The 24,048-nt window shown below is 40.4% G+C and overlaps 1 protein-coding gene and 1 long non-coding RNA gene across 2 annotated transcripts; one reads left to right on the top strand and one right to left on the bottom strand.

The window, feature by feature from the left end:
- LOC142030714 (uncharacterized) lies at nucleotides 1–6,372 on the bottom strand. The gene is made up of 3 exons (XR_012650244.1): nucleotides 6,019–6,372; nucleotides 1,357–1,431; nucleotides 1–653 (listed from the first exon to the last, which is right to left on the bottom strand). It is a non-coding gene; the product is annotated as an uncharacterized LOC142030714 (long non-coding RNA).
- A 94-nt stretch (nucleotides 6,373–6,466) lies between these two features.
- On the top strand, nucleotides 6,467–21,755 carry OAT (ornithine aminotransferase). The gene is made up of 10 exons (XM_075026579.1): nucleotides 6,467–6,590; nucleotides 9,719–9,945; nucleotides 10,957–11,181; nucleotides 11,307–11,402; nucleotides 14,474–14,601; nucleotides 16,210–16,332; nucleotides 17,924–18,052; nucleotides 19,024–19,137; nucleotides 19,946–20,090; nucleotides 20,843–21,755. The coding sequence occupies exons 2-10, from the start codon at nucleotides 9,747–9,749 to the stop codon at nucleotides 21,001–21,003; spliced, it is 1,320 nt and encodes a 439-aa protein (XP_074882680.1). The 5' UTR covers nucleotides 6,467–6,590; nucleotides 9,719–9,746; the 3' UTR covers nucleotides 21,004–21,755.
- The last annotated feature ends 2,293 nt before the right edge of the window (nucleotides 21,756–24,048 follow it).

Here is a 24,048-nt window from a genome sequence, read left to right as displayed (position 1 = left end):
TCAGTTTGAAGAAATGATAAGCCACAGAGAATGGATTGAATGCTTTACTAGTTTATTTGTCCCTTCTAAGGAACAGCCATATGATAGTTTAAGAGTAGGTAAATTCTGTGAAGATCTTTCTGCTTTCTGAAGATCTTACTTCCTTTTGGCAATATGCTCTCCATATCTCTGATATCTCAAGTTGTATGATTTTTTAAAACAATTATTATGAAATAAATTGTTTTAAAACAATGGACTTTAAAGCAAAGTCTTTTGTCCTAACATGTATCAAGAAAGCCTGTAATTTTCTGAATTGTTCTAGAAAATCTAAGGCTAGTTTAAAGTCCTGAATGGGGAAGTTCAGGAACCGACAGCATGTCATCCCAAGGTAATGACAAGTGGCAGAGGATGCAATAGGTTACCTCGCTAGTCTTTCACTGCAGTGATGCCAAGTGGAAGTCTGACTTGGTCGAGGCATTATGTAAGTTCTTCAGTTTCAGACTACAGTAGCCCTGGCTAGATGAGTGCTCACCTTTTAGCACCATTAGCAATCTTTGTTGCAGCAATGTCAAACACTTGAACAGCAGGGCCGGCGGGGCTGTGCGGTGGTAGAATTTTGAGAAGAGTTTCCCAGCTCCTGAGATAAAGCGTATCCAGATGTTCAGTGCTCAATCCTGAGATTAACCAAATTGACAAGATATTTATTCTTATTACACAGTTAGATGTATTTATGTTCATTTTCTGTGTGCCCTCATGACAGTTATAGCTGCCATCTGGGTCAGATTTTAAAGTCTGGAGAGCAGGTAAAGTAGTTTGTCTTTTCCAGAAAGCACTGTCCTGATAAAATCCAAGAATGAAGAATGGAAGCTAGAAAGCAGAAGGTCTGCAGGAACCAAATCAAAATACATTTGTACAAGAAAGAAGCAAGCTCACATATGAGGCACTTGAAAGCCTGAAATTCAAACTGACTTAGTCTCACTCTGATTTTCTTTGGATTTTATTTTACCATTTCTGATTTTTATGCTAGAAAATGCTATTTATCAGGGTCCTGTGGATTCTCAGACTCCTGCCCACTTTCTGCTCTCATGGATCTCACACTTGGATCGTGTTGCTGCTGGAATTGCAGGTACACTACTGTCAGAGTTGCGTGTCAGAACTAGAGAAAAATTTAAAACTAGTCACTAGTGAGCTGAAGATATACAGCTCTTTTAATCTGTCTTGGTACATCTGAAAGTTGTTTTTCCCAAACTCTCTCCAGTTTGTGTCTTCTTAGTAGTGTGATGCCCAAGGAATGTGATGCTCACCAGAAATGTATGCAGAAAGGCTCTTTCATTTAATTAACTACAAGTTCAAGAAATAGAAGAGCTTGTAATTTACCTTTAAATCTAGGTTTCACATACAAATAAAATCTCATCTCATTTGTAGAAGGCTCTGGACATAGGCATCGATAAGCTGCAAAGAAAAATAACCAAATGTAAGTTCAAACATTGGAAACAATGCCTAACAGAAGAAAATAAATTAAACTATTTTGATTCTATAATTCTGTTATCCACGCTGTCATCTAACAAACAGAGTATCATTGAAATCTTTGTAAAATAAGCCAACATACAAATCGGGTAGGATAAGTATTAACTATAGCTCAAGGTTTATATTGCAATAGGAATATCAGCTCTAAGGGTTGCTTGTGCTGCTTTAAGCTGGGTTAACTAATATCCATCCAATAAAACAGCACTATTTTGAGGGGGTTTTGCTATGCTTTGCCAAACTATCTGGAAAGATATGAGTTAAAAAAGAAATCTCTAACTGAACTTGAGAGGCAGATATGCTTTGTAAGCATTACAATTTGTTGCTCCTCTGTTCTGACACACTGCACTATAAAATATTCTAGCTGTGCCGCAGGAAAGACTAAAGTTTCTTGTCCTGCAAGAAATGTCTTAATGTAGAATTCTGCTGTCAGTAAATAACCAGAATAACACAAACATGGGCCATGGAAAGCCATTTTTCTATATAAGGCAATATCAAAAATCTGCATGAACGTCAACTCTCATTGATGAAAATGAAAGATGGAAGTGTACAAGTAGAAAATTCTTGAAATCACCCATCTACCCATTGGTATCTTATCACCACAGTAATAAAGCACCTTCGTCTTCTTCCTGGGTCTTTCCCAGACGTACGCTTTCAAATAGGAGACATCTGCCACAGAGAATTCTTGTCCCTGTTTAGGTTTGGTATTACACCAGATGCTTTCTAACAGCGGGCAAACCAAGAAATGTTACACAGCCTGTGTCCCCCCTTCACACATTACAAGAGTCCTATCACGACATACTGTTACCTTGTCAAGCCTTGTTCAGATGACACAAACATCTGCAAGGTTGGCCTGCAGAGTACGTGATACCATCACACTCTTCTCAGAAAGCTGTTTGGTATGAAGTACCCAGACAGCTCTCAGGCTGGGACTGTAGGTTGAGTTCTCCAGGGCAATATGCTAACCGCTAGGTTTGCCTTAAAATCCGCCTTTGGTTTAGAGAAGCATAATTTTTTTTTTTTTGCTGAGTGGCAGCACAGTTTCAACTAGAGGAAAAAGTGTGAAGACTACCCTTGTGGCTTTCCTAGAGATGGGAAGAGGGGTAGGACCGTCCTTCTGCCAGCACTATAGACTTGTATTGCTTTTAGCTAATTATGAAGTTGCACCTTGAGCCTCCTGACTTGGATGAACTCCATACCCAACCTGTTGACTGATCTGGGTTTCGCTCTGAGGTGAGGAACTCTTCCTCTGAGCTGAGTAAGAAACTACCGTGCCATTGAAGAATTGAACACTGGTGCTATGTGCCTAAACATCAGCTATTGAGGCACTTCGGACACTTACTGCAGCAAACCTAAGACAGTGTTAAACTCAAGAAAGGGTCCTGCAACCCTGCTACTGCACTGGTGCCTTCAGCAGCTCCCACGAGCAGCACGTTAAGCCCTGGCGCACACTGAGTTTGTGCAGCCGAACCGACTTAAGAAGCCAAGGATGTAATTCCCTTGTATTGACCCTACCTTTAAATAACCACAATAACTGGGATGCAATTCCTCAGTCTCTTCACACGCCTAATTCCCGACAACTTCAATGAGCATTCCTGCCAGAGACAGAGCTGCGGAATTACTCCTAACAACTGGCATGACTTAACTTGTTCCTTCTTATAACTTTGTGGTTTAGTTACATGTCAGATTGTATTTTCTGGGTAAGCAGAATGAATATAATAACCCTCTTTCCTCAAGTAGGTCAAGATTTTCTTATTTTCTGTGGGGCAAATTACTGTAAAATGTGAACATTTCAAGTCTTCTGTTTTTCATATTTTGGTTACTGTCATGTGGAGTCTTTTAGGTATCTACAGGTAACTAAATAGTACACATTAAGCTTCTGCTTTCCTTTTTTAAATCACAGGAAATGCTACATCTAGCTGAGAGCAGATGCTTCAGGATCTACGGTAATAGCTGCCACTGGGCACAATGTGAACAATTTAAAATTCCAACTTAATAGCATCTAAAGAAGTGGATATTTTCTTCGTGTCTTGATTTTAAAGTGCCAAAAACAAAGGAGGAAAGAAAGTGAGCCACAACAGGACTACACTGATCCTATATAAAACTGATCAAGCTTACTTTAAGTAGGGGGTTGAAGTCACTCTCGAGTGTTGACTAGATTCTATTTGAGAGTTATTTTATACTCGTAATTTTTAAATCTCAGAAACAGTCCATACCAGCTTTAAAAAATACATTTTTATCTATACATTCCACATTATGTCTGTATTTGAGGACATAAATCTTTTTCTTCTTCTTTCAGGCCTTGCAGAATCCAAAAGAAAGCAAGCCCTTTCCTGCTTGAGGGTTATTTGTTGGGTTGGTTTTGAAACTCCGCATTTCAGACATGAATCTGCAGTGTTTACTTGGGTACATGATTGCTGTTTTCTTGGGAGTGAGGCTGGATGCCTGGCTTCTGAAATCACCTCTCAGGGCAGTATGGCTCTCGCTCCTTGTGGCAAAGCCTGAACCCAAGATTCAGCACTTCAGCAATTGATCTTGGTTGCCTTTAGTCTGCATTCTTTAATTTTTCAGATGTGTATTTTCCTCATATGATATGTGCTATTTAATCCTTTGGACAAGTTCTGTCCTTTCTACATTTTTCTGCTTCCTCTGAAAAATGCATGGCTGGATGAATCTAAAACAATTGGAAGTGCCCCTGAGAAAACCAGCATTTAAAGGCAGGTAAAAGGCTGCTCTTGAGTTGTCCATGAAAGATGAAAAGAATGTAGCTCCCAGTATCTTATTTTTGTGACTAAATAGGTAGAAGGCATCATTAGCATGCCTTCAGCAAACTGATAAGCTATCATCTACCACACTAATGAAATAACAAAGTAAAAAAACCCATAAACCAGGCAGCTTAAACCTGCATTTCTTACCCAGGAAAATCCCATCAATCTCACAGATTGCAAATCCTGGCCCATGTCCAATCAGGCTATTCAAGACATGTGGGTATACGACAGACAAAAGTATGCATTTTTTTCCTTATGCCAGAGATGATCTGGGACCAAGTATAATACTCAAGACAGGCATGTCATTGCTTATTTTAAGCCTTAAAATTTTAGGCATTTCACAAAAAAATCATACTTTTAACTAGAAAAAAAGGGGTTTCAATAGCTCCTAGATAATAACTGCTTCTGGACTTCAGAAACTTGGCACAGTACAACCATGTGTTCATTTAACAGACACCACTGTGAAATGTGTTTTGCAATTTAGCACCTAAGGCACAACCTTTTGGTGCTTCATGCATTCAACCTTGGCAGCAGATATAGGGCGCTATTCGTTGGCAGAATTAGGCTAGTAAGAGACATAAATATATTAGCAAATTAAGCCTAACTGTATGTGTATTTATAAAAAGCACAGTATCATCTGTTCTACTCCCAAACCTCGCTATATCAAGCTGACTGCACACTGGAAAAATCTTCTCCAAGGGCAATGTTCTCCAAACGCATAAGCAATGCTGCTCCCTGACATCCAAGGTTTGAGCAATTTGGTTAGAAGATATGACAAGATTCAGGAATATTTTCAAACGTAGGGTTGCTTTAGTGCATGGAAGATATGCAAATTCTCTATACTGTCAACCTAGGATACCATGTTTTCTTTGTGGAAAAAATAAACTCTTTTCCAGCATTGATAGACTTGTCCAGACAATTTATGAACAAAAAGCAAGAGGCACCCAGAAGTCACCACTGCCAAGACTGAGGTTTTGGATTCCCCCCCCCACCCCGCCTAGTGAGATGGGTAAGAAAAAAAGTGAAATATTCTCATTGGTTTTCTTTTGGACTAAAACCAGCATGTATTTATCAAACACACCTCACAGTTCCTTGTAAACATCCACATTTTCTGGTTACAAAATGCTCTCCAAGTATAATTTAGCCTGGGGAAAGGTCAGGGTCGTGCTAGCTAGTTCCAGACTGCCCCTGCTCACCTGCTGGCTCCCAGCTGAAAGTCTGTGTAAGAGCACGCAGGGCCCTCCTGCAGTGGACCTCACTCCCTGCACATCTCCCTCCCTCCAAAGGCAGCAGGGTGTGAAGACTAGAACTGCATCAATGCCATGCTACCAGTGGAGACCAGCACCGTGTTCCTGGCACAGTACCACACTGGAGGAGCTGTGGTGGAAGGTGATGCATTCTACACCTAGGCAGAAAACAGTTCTCACAGGAGCTACATAAGGAATTCATTAGAAAACTTAGTGAATCTCTGACTTCTTAAAATTATTTTTGTAAGCCAATTATCAAGTATAAAAAAAAATAATCAGGAAGTAGTTGACATACAGCTCTTGTGAAGATTGGCTTTTACTATCCTCACAGCAGCACTTCTCACAAAAATACCAGGGGAGTAAGGACCTGCAGACACCACTCCCCATGCAGCCAGGCCACAGGACAGCGAGCAGCAGCCAGGAGTTACCACAGTCATCCTACAGACTTTGCATTTCCATGAATTTCTTCCCAGTCCCTATCAAAATTTTTCCATGCTCACCCTTTTCTACAGCAACTTCACAGACGGGGCCAAGGGCCAACTAGGCGCTACAGAGGAGCCGGCTGGGCAGTGACACGTAGAACCAACTGGGCCGGGGGCTTCAACCCGCCGAGGCGGCAGGACGTGGGGGAATTTTTATAGCTGAAAAAATTGCCCCCGAGGCCCAATAGGGCCGAGGGGAGCGGAGCCCGTGAGGCGGCGGCTCTGAGGGAAGAGAGCCAACGCCCGCCTGGGCGGGACCTTGGCGCGCGGGGGAGGGGGTGTGCCGGCGTCCTATTCTGATTGGCTGAGCGCGGGGCGTAGTCGCCAATGGCAAGCGTCCCGACCAATGGGAGGCGGCCTCGGGCGGGAGGACCGGTGCCGCCGCTCTGGGAGGGCGGGCGCTGGAGGTGGTGGAGGCCGGTCAATCTTGCGGCGGTAGCCAATCGGCGGCGGCGGCAGTGGGACGTCAGGCGGGCGGGGGCGTGGCGTGCCGCGGAGCGAGGAGCGGTGACAGTTGCCGCCGGCCGCCTCCGCCTCTTCCCCGCGGGCTCCGGGCCGAGAAGCAGCAGCGGCGGCGGCGGCGGCGGCAGGTACAGCGCGGCGGGGGAGGCCGGGCCCGGCCGGGCGATTCTTGCCTCCCGCGGACCCCCCGGGATCGACCGTGCCCCCCGGGTTCCGGCCCGCGGCGGGACAGCGGCTGTGTGGGCGAGGCCGGCTGCTGCGCCGGCAAGGCCGCAGCAGGCCCCGTCGCCACGGCAGTGGGGGGTCGGGGTGCCCCACGGCGGCTGGCTCCCGGGGCAGGGCCCCGCGGCGGGGCCGGGAGCGCCTGGTAGCCCCCCTCAACCCCCCCAGAGAGGGCCCGACCCGCTGCGGGACCGGGGCCGGGTGTTCCCCGTCCCCCCCCCCCAGGGCGGTCTTGCTATGAGGGGAGCCGGGGATGTGACAGCCTGTCCCCGAGGGGTGGGCAGGCCGAGCCGGCAGAGAGTCACCTTCGTCCTCCGAGCCTGTTGCCAGCCCTCCTGCCGTCCGGGATACCCTCTTTGCCTTTGCAGTGGCCTCGGCCAGGGGGATGGCGAGGGGGTTCTGGTATTTTGCCGCTGGGTTTCTTGCTCTTTCTTGTCTGCCGATCGAGGTCCTGAGCCGTTTCTGATGTGGGGCTAGTCTGAAAAGGTAGTTTGGCATGTCTGGACTGATACGCCTCCTGCTATAGCTTGTCCCCTTGAACATTCACCCCCTTTGAATTCAGTTGGTAAAGGCTGCAGCGTGGCATGGAATCTTCCGTGCTGTGTCAACATGAATCTGAATGGGTTTTGTGTATTTGATGATATATGACATTTACCTTGGGGTGTATTTCCAGGACTGGGTACATACAACCATTCAGTTTACCTGTGAGGTCTGCAGGCGCAGTGCTCTTGTCTGGATATTCTTGCTCAACAGTTGAGCAAAGTTGTTCAAGTATGTTTTACAGCTGTGCTTTGAGTAGCTTTTCTATTCTGATGCAAGACCTTTTCCGCTTGGTGAAATGCCCTGGCTTCTGATTCCAGTACTGCGTGCTGCAGGGCATGATCATATTTCTTACTTCCTCACAGCTGGTAATAAGTTTGGGATTCCCCCCCCCACCCCCCTTATTGTGCCACACCTCGGCTAAAATGATGTAGCCTCACTAGCATAGTTTGCAGACCATTCCCCCTCATGGAGGGGAAAGCCCTTTTAAAAATTTCTGATTAATATTTTCCAACCTGAAAGAACTAAAAGAAAAACTTCAGATTGGTGGTCTGTAATTCTTCATGCAGAAAGGTAGCTTTCTGATACAGGGCAGACAAGAGTTTCATTTCTTTACAGCTTTCATTTCAGGAGTGTCTGGAAAATCTCCAAAAATATAGAAGCTTGTGATAGAATGAGCTGCTCTGGAGGTGTGCCAGGGGCCAGGATGTCACAGACCAATTAAATTGTAGGAGTTAAGCCAAGTTGCAATTTTGACTGCTGCAGCTGAGCTGAGTTTCTGTCAAAAATTTTTCTTGCACAGAGAAGTATTTTTTACTTGCAATTCTTGCCTTTTTTATTTGCAACAATATTTTACAAATATTTTGCAACGTTGTCTTTTTTATTTGCAAAATCTGTGAATAACGGTCTTGAAAAGTATTAACACAAATGGCTAATATTTCACGGCATTGATGATAGACGGTAAAATGCCCAGAACTGATGATAGACGGTAAAATGCCCAGAGCTGTGATGGTGCTATTCATCTCTTGCTGGAATGGAGACTACTGAGTCTTCCTAAAGACTTGGATTTTGGTAGCCAGTTTTGGTAGATGCAGAATATAGTCTTCTCGCTTTGCTTAGAAGTGAGGATTAGCAATGTAATATCTGAGGAGTCCGCTGAAAGAAATGTGTCTCTGTTTAAGGTGAGACATCCAGTGTGCAGACCTTTTCCAAAATAAATTTAGAATTAATTTGTGACTTAGTATTTCTGTCTCTGCAAGCAGCCTGAAATAACAACACCCTTGTGTAAAACATCCCTGGATTCTCCTGTTGATATTTAATAAGTGTATTTTGGTTAAGTTTTACAGTATGCTTTTGTTGTTAGGTAGTGCAGCAGTGTCAAGGCTACTTAGCTCTTCAGTTTGCCATGGAGTACATTACAAAGGAGGCTGCATCTGATAATCAGAGTACTTGTCACTGTAATCTGCGATCTTCCTTTTGGTCTGATACCTTTTGCCGGTTTATGAGTGTGATGCCCTGCAAGACTGGAAACTTGAGCTTTGAGAACTCTTGGTCCTGCTAAAGTGATCATTGTTTCCTCAGTGGTTCTCTGCTCTTCCCAGTACTTGGTGCTGTGAGGAGAGCTTGCTTGAACAGCTTTTAAAATGCCTACTCCGTTTCCCTTCTCTGGGACATATCTTTACATTGACTGAGGTGAAGGCCCAGGAAGGAAATGCAAGTGTGTTTGTCTCATGAAATTCTACTCTCAGATTATTCTTAGATGTTAACAGTACAAGGTTATGTATTTAAGGGAAATCACTGAGTTTTACTAAGAAAATACAGGGTGCTATTATCATAGTTAATATCTGACATACTGTTATTTTCCATCTATTTTTTTATGGTCTTAAAATGCTACAAACAGTGAGTACTTTATATGTAGGTGGCAACATTTTAAAATCAAGAATGCAATTTATATAAAAAGTCACAAATTTTGCTTCTTAAAGCTGACTTCAGTTAAAAATAATCAATCCTTTATCAAATTTGATAATATTATCCGCCAAACATTATTTGGGTCAGGTGCTTCTTTCCAGTATTATATTATTTACTTCCTGATTTCATGACAGGATTTGTCTTACGGAAATCTTTGTTAGACAAAAGGCATTTCAATAGCACAAGAAGTTTGATAAACTTAACTTTCTTATTGTAGTATATATCCAGTCACAATTTAAGGCACAATGAAAAAGGAACACATAGGAAAATTATGTGACTAGTTCATAGTTTTGGTGAGTCACGCAGTTTTCTTTCTGTTACTGTGAGTGTATGTTAAAATAGAAAAAAATACTTACTTGAAGTAAGTACTGCATTCATTTATACTTCATATAAGCTTTCTTGACTGAATTGCAAAAGAGTTGAGAAACCTGTAATCCTGGCAGTAAAACCACTTCAATCGCGTCATACGTTTCTTCTGAAGTGTTCTTAGTGCTAATTATTAACTTACTTTTTTTTTTCCCCCCAGATCTATAACAACATACCTGAAGTCAATAATGTTTTCCAAGCTAACCCGCTCTCAGAACATTGCTGTTCTCTGTCGAGGTGTTCACGCTTCACTGAGTTCTGCTACCTCAGTTGCCACAAAAAAAACCATTCAAGGACCTCCATCCTCTGATTTCATATTTGAACGTGAGGCTAAATATGGTGCCCACAATTATCACCCACTGCCTGTGGCTCTGGAGAAGGGAAAAGGTATTTTATTTAGGTTTCCCTGGGTGGTGTAGATGGGATATGTGTGTGTGTAGATGGGATGGGATCATGGTGTAATGATTCTGACCTAATCAGTCTCTGAACCTTTGGGGGTTTTTTTGGGGGTGGGATGGATGGGATTGAGATAATCGATCAAATAAAGACAGCTAATTGCTGGTTAGAGAACTGGATCATTATGCATAAGCCACCTGATAAAGTTGTAGTCTCTCTAAAATGACTTCTCTAAACAGAGGTCCAAGTTCTGATAATCTTCTGATAATCTTATTCTGATAATTCAGAATAACTCAGCAAGAAAGTTTCAAGAAATTTTGTTTCTTCTGTTACCTTGTGTGGAGAGGTTTAATGTTAATGTGAACATGAAAAGGTGCATTGGAACCCTATTTAAGTTCTTGTGTACTGTTCCTGTACTATTGCTTAATTTAAATTTATTCTGGTTTTTAATTATGTTTAAGGGGCTTTTGTGTGCTCCAGGTTAAATTCTATGAGTTTGTATTGAAATGCTATCAGCGTAGTGATCCAGTAGTTTTTCTTTATTGATACACATTTAGACAGCTCCAAGCTGTCGGTCTCTTAAGTTTTGAGACTATTTGGGTCCTGTTGGTTTTATTCTTTCTTTTATGATCTCCAATCCTTATTAATTTTCTACAAAAGTATTCTTCTGTGTCTACTTTTTAGGACCCAAACCAGGAACTTGGAGGGGAAGAAATATTCTCCTATTACTTACTAACTTAGTGGAATAGCAGCTTTAAATGGGAAATGCTTCTTTTCTTGGTTCCTCATTGGCAATTATTTGTACTGTACTAGTTTGTTGCACGTGCTCTCCTTGTCAACTGATTATTTTCTAGTTAGAGGGCCTTTCAGGTATGCCCTAAGGAATAGCGAGAGTACCATTTCTATTTGACCAGGTTGCATTGTAATTCTTAGCTTATACCATTTAGTATTATCTCCTGTCTTCTTCTATTTTGTGTATTGACCATACCTTTGTTTTCTTAGGTGTTTATGTGTGGGATGTTGAAGGTAGAAAGTATTTTGACTTTCTGAGTGCTTACAGTGCTGTTAATCAAGGCCACTGTCACCCAAAGATCGTGAATGCTCTGAAAGCTCAGTCTGAAAAACTGACCCTTACATCCAGAGCATTCTACAATGATGTACTTGGCGAATATGAGGAGTTTGTCACCAAAATGTTTAATTATAACAAAGTTCTTCCAATGAACACAGGTAAAAAAAAAAATATTTCCATTCTGTTTCTTGTCTGTGAGATTCAATGGTTTTGTAACATTTGATACTGCATCAATGGCCTGTCTTATGTACAAGTGTGATAATGGTACTGCTTTATGTTTTAGGAGTGGAAGCTGGAGAAACTGCCTGTAAATTGGCTCGGAAGTGGGCATACACTGTGAAAGGAATTCCAAAATACAAAGCAAAAATTATTTTTGCGGGTATGTAAAGTGCGTGTTACGAGTTGAGGTATTGAGGAGGAAGAGATCTCTAGACACTGCATGTAGCACTCTCTTTTCTCCTATAGCTGTAGTGATTACTTTGCAGTATTCTTAATGCTTCAGTTTTTTCCCTGAAGCAAGTCTGTTGAAGGTCTCTGTAACCTCTGATACTTTAATAATGTAAGCTCTCAACCTATTAATGGGTTATGTTATGCTCACATATCTGCAGTTGGTGATTCTAATAAAAAACTACTGTTGTGGCTACAACAGTCTTTGCAGGACCTTAAGGTAACTAGTGATAGAACAAGAGGAAATGGCCTCAAGTTGCACCAGGGGAGGTTTAGATTGGATATTAGAAAAAATTTCTTTACTGAAAGGGTTGCCAGGCATTGGAACAGGCTGCCCAGGGAAGTGTTGGAGTCACCATCCCTGGAGGTGTTAAAAAAACGTGTAGACATGGCACTTCAGGACATGGTTTATTGGGCGTGGTGGTGTTGGGTTGACAGTTGGACTTCATGATCTTAAAGGTCTTTTCCAACCTGAACGATTCTATGATTCTCTGATATTCTGTTGACAAAATATTCTGTGTATGCTTCTGCTATTTGATTTTAACCTTGAATAGTTACAATGAATTATAAACATTTTTTAAAATGTAATGTCCTTTAAGAAACGCATGTGATCTTAACAGAATTGTTCGTAAAAGCAAGAGATATGAATATAATTCCTATGACAAATCAATTTCAGATCCTTTCCCTTGTGGAGGTGTGTGCATCGAGAGGCAATGAGGATAGTTGTGCTTTGTCAGGAGCTGCTGGTAATGTCTGTTTTTGCAAGGGAAATGCAACAATGAGCTTAAATCCAGGAAGGAAACCATAGTTAATATGGTCATTTATAAAGCTTTATAAACAGCAATTGAATATATAAAGTGGACCTCATTTGTACTGCTTAACCTTTTTAGTTGTCAAAAATTGATGAGTGGCTGCCTGAAGTCACATGGAAAGTGCATTCAGTCCTCCATGCTCTTTTAACTGCTGCTTGGGTGTTAAAGTGCAGTATCTTTTTATTCCTAATTGGTTGATTTTTATGTACCTTTCTCATGAATTCATCCCTCAGATTGCTGCCACCCCTCTCATAGATTCCACATTTGGGTTAAGCCTGCTTCCCTCTTAGGCTTTCCCTACTACTGGTTTTCTTCTGCATTCTTAAGGTCTTCCAGAAGTTGGCATTAATCCAGTAAAGCCATACTGTAGTCTTGATCATATAATCAAGGTAAAAGCAATATTGCTAAAGTAAATATGGGGCCCTGGAAAGTCCTGATTATATACGTGGTATACTTCCTCTTTTCATCTACCTGCTCCGCTTGGCTCTGTAACGGGGAGAAGTTACCTGCCTCTGAAGAGGCTATTGTGCTTTGCTGAAAAAAAAATTAAAAAAAAAAATTATGTCTAATTGAAATAACTTACATTTGGTATTCTTTGGTTATAGGTGAAGTATTTTTCCCAATTCTAATGTTCTGTATTTTATAAAACCTTCCAGAATAGAGGCTACTACTTCAATATTGACTTTTTTTTTAATTGCTACAGCTGCAAAATACTGGTTTTGACTTTTGTTACATATAGTAGCTGAACCATAAACTATCATTAGGAAGCATTTATAAATTGAAATTCATAGTTCAATTACGCATTATGGATTCTAGGATGGATTAGGTTAGATTTTTTTTTTCTTCAGGGAATTCTTTGAACAAGTATATTTCTCCCTCCTTCTCTTCTGTATATATTTTATTTTGCACTTCAGTCAACTAACTTCTAGTAAGTGCTTTCTCATCTTGATAAACTGGATATGCTCTCCATTTTTATGATCCCATCCCCTGAACCACAATATATAATTATGTGCCAAGTAGTTGAGGAAAAAAAAAAAAGTAATCCTTCTCTTCTCAGAAGCCAGCATTTTGGCAGGAAAAAAGCTCTCTTGGGTAGCTAGGGTCAGAATAAAAAATGACTTTAAACATCAGTCTAGAGAACTTGAGGTAGATGCTGTGCTTGATAGTGAGCCAGTAGGGAGACTGGACTGCTAAGTTGGAGACAGGCTGCCATCAGCAGATAGACTGCTCTGCTTCATGTAATTTAGTCTTCAGGGCTTTGTTACAGGATACAGAGGATTGCGCTAACATAACCTTGAGGTGATAAACACGTGACTCAGCAAAGCATGGCAGGGATTGTTCTGCTAGGAGGCATTGCTATGGTGAACAGTGTAATGCTATTTACATTGGTGATTAGAGAGAAGGGATGCCTAGAGGTGGCTACGTCAGTAATAATTGACTTCAGGATTTCCTGCAGATTGAGAACATCCTCTGCCCCTAGGATCACAGTTACACAAAGAAATTGGTTGGGGATAGAAAGAAAAGGCTTGTAATGCTATGAAGGTGTTGAACCCTTAATCTTCCTTAGTCTTATTCAACATCTTAGTAGTGATTAGCTGAGAGTACGTTGATTTAACTCAAAAATGAAAATGAAGATATCATAGTCTTGGTGATAGTTGGTTCCTAGACATTTTAACTGATGTTTCTATATGAAATAGTGCAATGTCACAATACTTTCACAAATATGAATGGCTTCTCCTGGAACTTTGAAATGCACAGAAGTGTATTTTTTGATTTAGGCTTATGAGCAGCTTTATTTTTAGGACCTAAATTCTTGGTGTTGTTTACTTTTTTCTGCATTTAATGAATAATGTTTATGTAAAAGCTACACATTGTCCTTAAAAATATGTTATCTTTCTGAGTTATTTTCAATTTTTCAGGCTACTAACAAAGCTTATGGAAATTATTTTGTATACTTGCCAGGTCTTACAGTATAATTTTCTTTTGGTTTTGATATGTGTTTTTGATATAGCAACATCATGTATTTATGGCATCAATGTAAAATGCTAGCAATTAGGAGAAGGATTCTAATATGCTAATGTTAGACAACTCTTAAAATGCATTACCAAATGGAAAGTGGGATGTCCTATAAACTGTTCTGGCTCTTACTTAGTTTTGTAACAATCTCCCTCTTTATTTATTTTTTTTTCAGCTGGCAACTTCTGGGGCAGAACCATGTCTGCTATCTCTAGTTCTACCGACCCATCCAGCTATGATGGATTTGGACCCTTTATGCCAGGCTTCGAAGTGATCCCATACAATGACCTACCAGCTCTTGAGGTATTTGACAATTTTTGTTTTCTTGTAAGAAATCACTTTACAGTGACTCATTGGTAAATAGCAAGGCAGGAAAATCAGCAGTTTATCCTTTGAAACATGTGCTTTGACATAAAGATATATGTATCTAGGCATATATAAGAAATATATGTTATAATTACGTATAGGAAGTGTGTGTAAATTCTGCTTTGGTTTTGATTTTCAGCTTTGCTTTAGGATGTAAAAGGAAGACAACACGATCTGTTTCATTTCCCATGTCACTAAGATGTTCAAGGTACCAATGAAGAACAGCAGATAAGATGTAAGGGTATTCAGATCAGTAGCATGCATTCCAAAGTCAGGATTTGGATTCTGAAACTAGTATCTTTACCTAATTTTCTCAGAAATGCTGTGCATTCTTCAATGACCAGATGACTAGAATTCACTGCAGTTGCAAACAAGTCTTTCCAGTTTCACAGCATCCTTAAAACCATGCTAGGCTGGTGTTTCACTGGAACACTAGTGATTCTGCATTTCCCTGGGTTTTCTGAGATGCATCCTGTCAAGCTGTTGGGGAGGGTTGACCTTCATTAGTCTAAAACTTCCCACCCTCTTAATGAGGGCTTGGGTATTAAAAGGTAGATGCTGCTTGATGGCAGCCATAGCACGCTGGACTTGGGACCTGGGAGGCAAGAGGGTTCCAGCCAAACACAGATAGTCCTGAAGCGCTAGGAACGTTGGCATTGCCACTTTTCCATCATCTGGGTACATTGTCTCCATGAGTGACAAGCTGGTTAGTCCTCTGTGCCTGTTGGGTCTGCTTAGTACAAGTGAGTCAGCTCTGGAAATTGGAGGGTTTATAGGACCGAGATTCTTGCCTTCTAGGAGTTTGGTTAGGGGAAACAAAGGTCTCTCAGTGTATTATAGTTGCAGTGTGGAAAAGCTTACTCAGATTTGATCCTGCATAAGGCTGCCCATTGTGAAAGCCCTGTAAGTATTTAGTGGCTTTCAGCCAACTTTACTGAGGCTTTGAACGTGCTCTGGAGACCTGAAACTTAGGTCTACGTCCATCAGACTGATAACTGAATTTGTTCTGTTTATGGGGCAATACTTAGTAAATTCATGCTGGGAATCATTACATCTCTTGAGTCTCATGGACTTCTAAACCTTTTAGAACCTGATGGTGCAAGAATGTAGCTGTGGACTTTGCTTTAAGGTGACAGAATTGTTCTGGAGAAGCTCCATTCTTTTTTGTCGGAGGTGTACTGGGGAAGCATTGAGCAATTGTTTGTCTTGTGTGGGGTAATGCAAAACTGAGTGTATTTCTGAGGTAATTTATGAACTGATCTGATAACCTGTTTGCCTGGGTTTGCAATTTTTAAGGTTTGTAATTTCCCAAGCAAGCACACCAGCTGATTTCTCTAGGCAAATAGTGACATAGGCTTCTGTGTTGGAACTGAAATGGCACTCAGGGATAACCGCCTGACATCAATACTATTATTGTCATTTGAAGTAGAACACCAGGGTTAGAGCTAGGTTCTGCTACATGTGTTCATCTGTATATTTGCTAAATTTGACACCAGTAAAAGTTTTTTCTTTTTGTCTTTCCTATCCATATGTCCATTTTTACAGCGGGCCCTTCAAGATCCCAACGTAGCAGCTTTCATGGTGGAACCAATTCAAGGTGAAGCAGGTGTAGTTGTTCCTGACAAAGGTTATCTCACAGGAGTGCGGGACCTCTGCACAAAACACAATGTAAGGAATTCGCTATAACAAGGTGGATTTAACATTACACACTGTGTTTACTGGCATATCTTGTAAGGTCATCCTCATATGCAAGGTATAGGATTTCATAAACTATTTAATCATTTCCTTTTCTTTCAGTCAAATAAGGTAGGGATACTTCTTGTATTTCCTGGCAATAACTTACCAGGAAGTACGTCTCAGCAGCGTGTCTTTTTCACTGTTTCTTACTACTGTCACCAATTTAAGTTTCTAATGAATGTTCTTGAAACTGCATTTATTTTAAATTAATTTAACTTCTGATTTATTTTTCACATTATAAGTTTCTTGGGCCAGAAGCCAATTTCTGCAGTGGTTCTACCATGGCTATCAAGGGACCTTGTTACTGGAGTGCATAAGTGCTATCAAGAGTTAGTAACAGTAGTGAGTCACAGAATGAAACACTAAAGAAAATGGTCATATACTTATGAGTGTTCTTTTAAGATCTCTGAAGAGCAGAAGTCTTACAGTTTTGTTCTTTTGTTAGGAATTTTCTCAGTTGTTCTGTTTCATATCACGTTCCTGACTCCTATTCTGAATATTATGTCCTGCCTGAATTCTACTAAGAAATGTTTAGTTTTGAAAATGGAGCATTAGATCTATAATTTCTATTCTGTGCTAGTGAATTAGATTTGCATTCAGTGTCTGTGGAAGGGTGGGAAGATGTGGTTATGTATATTCTCATGTCCTTCAGCTGTCTTTGGGTACTGCTAATTCTCACAAGCAGGCTGCCATGCCTTCTTATTCCAGGACCAATTTGGTCAGCCTCTCCCACAGGCCTAGGCCACATCCTTTATAAGTGTAAGGAAAACAACTAAAAAAGGTCTGCTGATTTAGAGCTTTTTTTCTCTTAGTGATGCCTGTCTGATTTAAAAATCAGTAGTCTCCATTCCAATAGAATTCTGATTCTTAATTTGGAAGTGCTACCCATAAATCCTTCTATACCTTCAGAGGAAAGTATTGACACATAATTAATAAAATTGTCTTCATTATTGCTGCGATACTTACCTCTCAGAAAAAATAAGAGCTACTTTACAAATAGTAGTATGTGACAACAGTGCAGCTTAGGAGAACAAGATCAAAAACTTGGAGTTAGGTTCTCAGAGTTATTTAGGCACTTAAACATCAGACTACAAAACCTACAGAGTTGCTAAAATGGCATTTTTCAGAAGCTTCCAAAAGTCAGTGTACGAATGATGCACTGGGAGTAAGACAGACGTATCCTAACTTTTTGGAAATCCCACTCACTGTAATAACACAAATAGATTTTGATTGGACAACCCTGTGTGCAGTATGCCTTACATAGAAAAGAATACACTAAAGATGTGGGAGAGAGAGGACAGTATGTTCACTTGTAAGTATTTTGACATTTCATAGAATATGTAAGTCTCCAGGAGGTTTAGAGGAGGTAAAAGAAGTACCTTTGTGTACTTAGTGTGACGCAGCTGGAAGGTCTTTCACTTACTGTGTGCAATTATGCTATATTGTTTGAATTGAGCTAGGAATGGGAGCAAAAGTCATTCTCTGTTATGTGTGGATTTTTCTTCTTTTTGTCTCTATAAAGGTTCTGTTTATTGCTGATGAAGTACAGACTGGTTTAGCCAGAACAGGGAAAATGCTAGCTGTTGACCATGAAAATGTGAGACCTGATATAATTCTTCTTGGAAAGGCCCTTTCTGGTGGCTTATATCCTGTGAGTAACAAACAAATATCCATTTATTGAATAATGATTTTTAAGTAATTAACCTTGAAAGTCTACTAGTTGGAAGGCAAACAGATCTGATGTTTGCTGTGCTTGGAAATTGGTGCTTACAAGATTAACTGTGATTTGTGACGCAGGTAGTCCAACCTGTGAGAGACAGGTAAGGAAATAATAGAATACATAATGTTACATTTATAGCTGAAATGGATATATAGTATCCTGAACTTTCTGTGTTGATACTTGACTTATTAGGGTGGCAAGTTGTTAGATACCATCTTCTTAGGCTGGTGATTTTTCGGTGTTTTGGCCTTTGTCACTTAATTGAATAGATTTGGTATATCTGTTTTCTTCAGTTTGATATTACCCTATCAGGAAAATAAGTGTCCAGCGGTCAGCCTTTCATTCTGCAATTACTAGTTAGTCTTTTTTACTCTCTCTGGAGAGTAGTTTATTACAGTCTTGCTGTGAATAATTTCTAGATGAATTCTGTAAAGGAGAAAAAATACTAATGTGTGTTAAAACATAAAGCTATTTCTGGACAACTTGTTTGGCATACCTGCATGATTGATTTTATCCTCTTTGGAGTGATTTAAATTCCTACTGATTAGGCTGGAAATTACAACATGCCTTGAACTGTTTTGGCCAATTGAAAGTATTTCTGAGTTGTTAAACAGAGTATTAAAGCTTAAACTCTTGAAATAATATTCAGTTTGGAGAAATCCTCCTCAGCTGTAGTTAGATGTTATGTGTTACCACTATAGCTAAGTGTATTTAAGGGATTAAGCTGTTATGTGATTGTCAGATATGCTCTCCTCTATACAGAGCTGGGAATCTAAACGTAATTTATCACCACAGGCTGAACATTATCCTTTCCTGAGCCCTGAGGAAAAGTTTGCTTCAGAGATATTTAAGTTTACTGTTCTAAATATGTGTAAATGAGTTGGCTGACCTTTCCATTTTAGGTCTCAGCAGTACTATGTGATGATGAAGTTATGCTGACTATTAAGCCTGGTGAACATGGATCTACATATGGAGGAAATCCATTAGCTTGCCGTGTTGCAATGGCAGCACTGGAGGTTTGTGTGTTGTAATAGAGATTTGGATTCCATAGAAAAAAGGGTCTCACAGTGGCATGATCTTTGCTTAAACAAATGATATTATTTGTTATGCTACAAGTAGAAATCTAGCTCTAAGTAAGACTGGAAAATTGGTAGTGGGTAATTGTTTGCATAGATCACAAAACAATTTCTAAAGTCTTTACTGGAAATGTGTCCTAATTTCTCTGTTCTTATGGTCTTAATGTCTTAAATGACAAAATATAATTTATCTAGGGGAAGTTTCAAGGCACTTACGTAAATGCGGTAAAATAGTTTCACTGATTTCACAACGGCATTTTTAAATTGGCTTATTTTACTATACCATGCTGCAGAGGCTGCTGCTCTGTGAGCTTGATAACACACGCATGCAACTGGAGCTCAAACAGAAGCTAGTAAAATGTCTTGTCCAAAGTCTGTATTTTAATTATTTTGTGACTACCTAATTGACTACGTGTAATGCAAGTCACTCAGAAAGCCTTATCATTACACAATATGTGGACCTGGACAGATTAAGAGTCTTCAGAGGTTTACCGTTTACTTGTAAATAATGGCAAATGAAAAGTTGTTAATTTAGAATAAAATTTTAAAGAGATTATTGTTTCTTGTAAGCATGAATGAGTACAGGCTTAATACTAACCTGCTTGGATGTGCAGCCTTTGCAGTGACACTTTGAATGCAACAGCTTTTGTATCTCAGCAACTGTAATGTCATTAGTCATCCATTCTGGTATGGTACAAAAAACAAATGCAATGCCCTTCAGTTGACTGCAGATCTGACTTCCCTTTAGGTAATTGAAGAGGAGGACTTGGCTAAAAATGCAGAAATAATGGGTAACATACTAAGAAATGAGCTCATGAAGACACCATCTGATATTGTAACTTCTGTAAGAGGAAAAGGACTATTAAATGCAATTGTAATTCGGGAAACCAAAGGTAAGGAACTATAATCAACTGCACAATCATAGCATGAAAAAATATTTTTCAACTTAAATAGAAAGTATCTTAATGGAGTAGGGGGATGGCTTGTAGGCATCATGTTTGGGTTCAGGTCTTGCCTATAGTACTGTAGTACCTACTGGAAATTTATTCAAGCGACTGTGTGCTATTAAAAATAGAGGGTTTTTAACTAAGTAAGTCTGAACAATTTTTTTTTTTAATTCTTTCAATTCTTTTATGATTTGATGTTCAAATGTTCAAACCTGATGGTGAATCTAGCTCCCAGCAAATATCCTTTTGTCTCCTCATCGGAAGATTTCTTAATATGTAATTTCTTAGGACATGAACGTGATGCACTGAAATTGAGGCATAAATATAACCTTGTCTGAAGTCCTACCCAGGTGTTCTCTTACCTCCACTTGCATGGTTCACTTTTTAAAATTTATTGCTACATCTAGACAAGCACTCAGCTGTGAAGGAGCAAAACTTGGTGCGCTGGAGGCAAACTTGTGAGCCCCTTCAGACAAATTGCAGTTTTGCAGCAGTCTTGCATGTTCACTGCAAATCCCGGGGAGTTGCTCACATGCTCGGAAGTGACCGCTTCATTTGTGAGAAGGAACGCGCTTCATCTTTTCACTGCCAGATGGCAAACAGTTTACAGTCCAGCCCCACATACCATGTGCTGTAATTGTGCCACTTTTTCTGCTGTAGTGTAAGTTACTTTTTTTTCCTCTTTCCTTTAATTGTAGACTATGATGCCTGGAAGGTGTGTTTGCGGCTTCGCGATAACGGACTTCTTGCCAAACCTACGCATGGTGATATCATTCGGCTGGCACCACCGCTTGTGATTAAGGAGGATGAAATCAGAGAGTGCATCGAAATAATTCATAAGACCATTCTGTCTTTCTGAACACATGGCTTTTAAACTATACCTGCTGACTGACCCAAAGTGGTGTGTTGAAATATGTGTGATGAAGGCCTGCTCTTGAAGCAAGCATCTCTCATTCCTTTATCTAAGAGGACTTGACTCTTAAAATGTAGCTATGTCTTTAAATTATAATGGCTTTGAAGAAAATAAAGAATGATTTTAAAGAGTTTTCAATCTTGGAATACTTGGAAATAAAGTGGTGAGGTTCTGTTCATCTAGTTGTGTACCCACGGAACAGTTAAGTCAGAATGTTTGAGGGGAGATATCTGTAGAAATCTGTTTAATTGTTGAAAGTCTTGGCCAAAGTTTAAGCTGTAATTAATATATATTTGAGTAAGGGTGGTCTTGCACTCTCATATCACTCTCCAAAACATCACATTTGGCATTTTTGCCCCTTGGTGAGATGTCAGTCGGGTGGAAGCATTTGTCATTATGGATGAATATCTGTTTCTCATCTGTAGCTAGAAAAAACTTCTAACACTGAAGGTTTGACAAACTGGGTGTTATGCTGGTGAACTTGAGAAGAATCGAGCTGTGTTCTGTATGTACAATATTTTGATTGTATGACAAGAGATGCTGTTTTCAAGCCTGGTCTCAGTGTTTGGCTTTGCAATCTTGTAAAATAGATCTGACCATATAGATCTGTTTTCACTGTTATAAAACTTCCTGTAATCTGGATGTTTGTATTAAAATATGCCTTGCATTAAAAAAAATATGTTAATATGCAACTAAAACACACAGTGTATTCAAAAAGAGCAAGCCCCACAGAAACTTGCAGTCACCTCTATCCAGAGCCCCAGCAAGTGCTGCCTTTATAGTCTATGTATTTCTATCAATCTCTATATGGAAGCTTCTGCTGTGCTTTTTTGCAGGGTGAGTGCATCTGCACTTTTGTGCCTTAGGATGCTGCCAACCTAGTATTCTGTATGCAGTTGTGGAGTTGGCTGCTATTCTTGCACTAGGTTGTTTTTTCATATTTCTTAACCGACCTGCGTTTAGCTGAGACTAAACCCTGATTAATCACTGTTAGTGCAGAATGTTCCGTTTGCCAAGCATAGGGGTTAAATGCAGTCACATGTTCATAATTGGAAACGGTAAATGATCCCTTGGTATTTTAAAGACAACTTAGTTTATGGAAATGAACCAATCTGCTGGAATTAGGGTCAGAGAAGCATTTACCCTACCTTGTTTTGGGTGAGACAAAATGAGTAGTCTGCTGTGGATGAAGTAAGACTGATTCCAATTTGGAAAGGCCTCATTGTTGCAAGGGGTAATGTGTCACTGTGGCTGTTAGCCTTAGGAATAAGAAAAAAGTGCATAAAGGTGTTGCCTAGGAAGTTTGGCATTTCTGAAAGCTGTACTTCAGTAATCTGATTGGAAAGGAGTGAAATTACTGAAAGAAACAGTAATGTAAACAGCATTTGCTGGCATCCTTTCAGAGACCGAAAGGTAAACCCCAAAAAATCCTTAGCCACCAAAAAGTGTACTTTTGTAGAGTAATAGGGCTGGCAAGGATGAAGGACATGATCCGGTCTGTTCCTGTCCCCCAATTACAGCTATGTCGTTGTTTGCCTAATTGCCTGGAAGGGCTGTAGGGCAGAAGACTCCAGGCTTTGTTTTAATGCTTCCCTGTCCTTACTGTTAGCAAGTCTCCTACCATATTCTCCATCTGTCTTCTTGCTGCCCATTTATAGTGTCCGTCAGGCCACAGAGAACAGGTTATTTTCCTTCTATGCAATGGTCTTTTACATACCTAAAGTTTGTTATCACCCCTGTTAAGGTCATTGCTCCTTCTCTAGTTGAAATTCTAATTCTTTCCTGAGAAGTAATGTTTTCTAGAGCCTTGCTGTTCTCCTTCTGTGATTCACTGCTATGTCTGTGCCCTCACTAATGCCAAGTAGAGCTAGACTAGTTCATGTGGCTTGTATGCTGTGCTGTAGCTTATGCCCGAGTATTGTGGTTTGGGTTTTCCTGCAGGAGCATATTTTTATCTCTCAGCTTGTGCTCCAGACTCCCTTTTGTGCAAACTGTTTTGAAGAACAGCTTTGAAGCTGTTCCCCCCCCCCCATTTTTTATTTGTGTAATAAGCAAGAATTACATGCATGTAAAAGTCTGTGGTCTGGTCTGCTGACTTTCATCCTCTATTACTGAGAATATTTTTCTGGCTTCTGGTGATCAATTTGAGCTCTGATCTTGTCCAACCCACTTTCTGGTTGCAGATTTACTAGGCCAAGACTGCTTAGAACTTGAGAAATTTTTCTCTTTCTACAGCAGACCATTGCTGACTGATCTCCGGGCTTTTTATTCATCTTACAGTTGCTTCATGAATCCAATTTCTTTGCCAAGGTATGTGTAACCTTTCTGAAGACAAGTCAAAAACTGTCACCCTAAATTGCCCTTATTTAATGACAGGGTAATTGAGGAGTTTTCTGTTATAACCCAAAAGTTGTCTGACTTGCTCTCAACCCTGCATTATTCCCACAGCCACAGCTACCCATGTGAGGAACGTAGGTGCATAATACCGGGCTCAGAAATTCAGGAACAGGACTGAGGATGACAAAGTCCCCAGAGCTCGTAGGCATGTTCAGAGCCTAAAGAGACATTTTGGGTGGCCAGGGCCCTTGCAAGGTACAGTGGCAGGTGGGTCTCAGCTTTTGCATTAATAGGTGGTGGGTAGGATGTGTGTCCAGGAGGTGGCTCTGAATGAGTCCCGTGTCCTACACGAATGTGTTTGTCACCGTCTGCCCTTCTCGGGGTGGGATAAACTCCGCTCATGCTTGTAAAACAACACTGCTGTGTGCAAAACAGTGAAAAACTAATGGAGGGGGAAGAAGAGTAAGGACAAGGGTGGATGGCTGCAGCCTAGGAGCTAAAGCAGACAAGGGTTTTTTTGAATGTTTGGTTTAATTGCAGTTAATGCCAGAACAAGTACAGAATTACATATATTATTTTGGGACCGAAGACAGGAACCCAGGACTTCTCTTCCCAGACACTGAGCCTCTCACCAGTTAACCTCTGCTTCAACAA

Source organism: Buteo buteo, chromosome 4 (assembly GCF_964188355.1).
Source record: "Buteo buteo chromosome 4, bButBut1.hap1.1, whole genome shotgun sequence".
Classification (NCBI taxonomy): domain Eukaryota; kingdom Metazoa; phylum Chordata; class Aves; order Accipitriformes; family Accipitridae; genus Buteo; species Buteo buteo.
The sequence above is the reverse complement of the archived record's forward strand: the minus strand, read 5'-3'. Positions and strand labels throughout refer to the sequence as shown.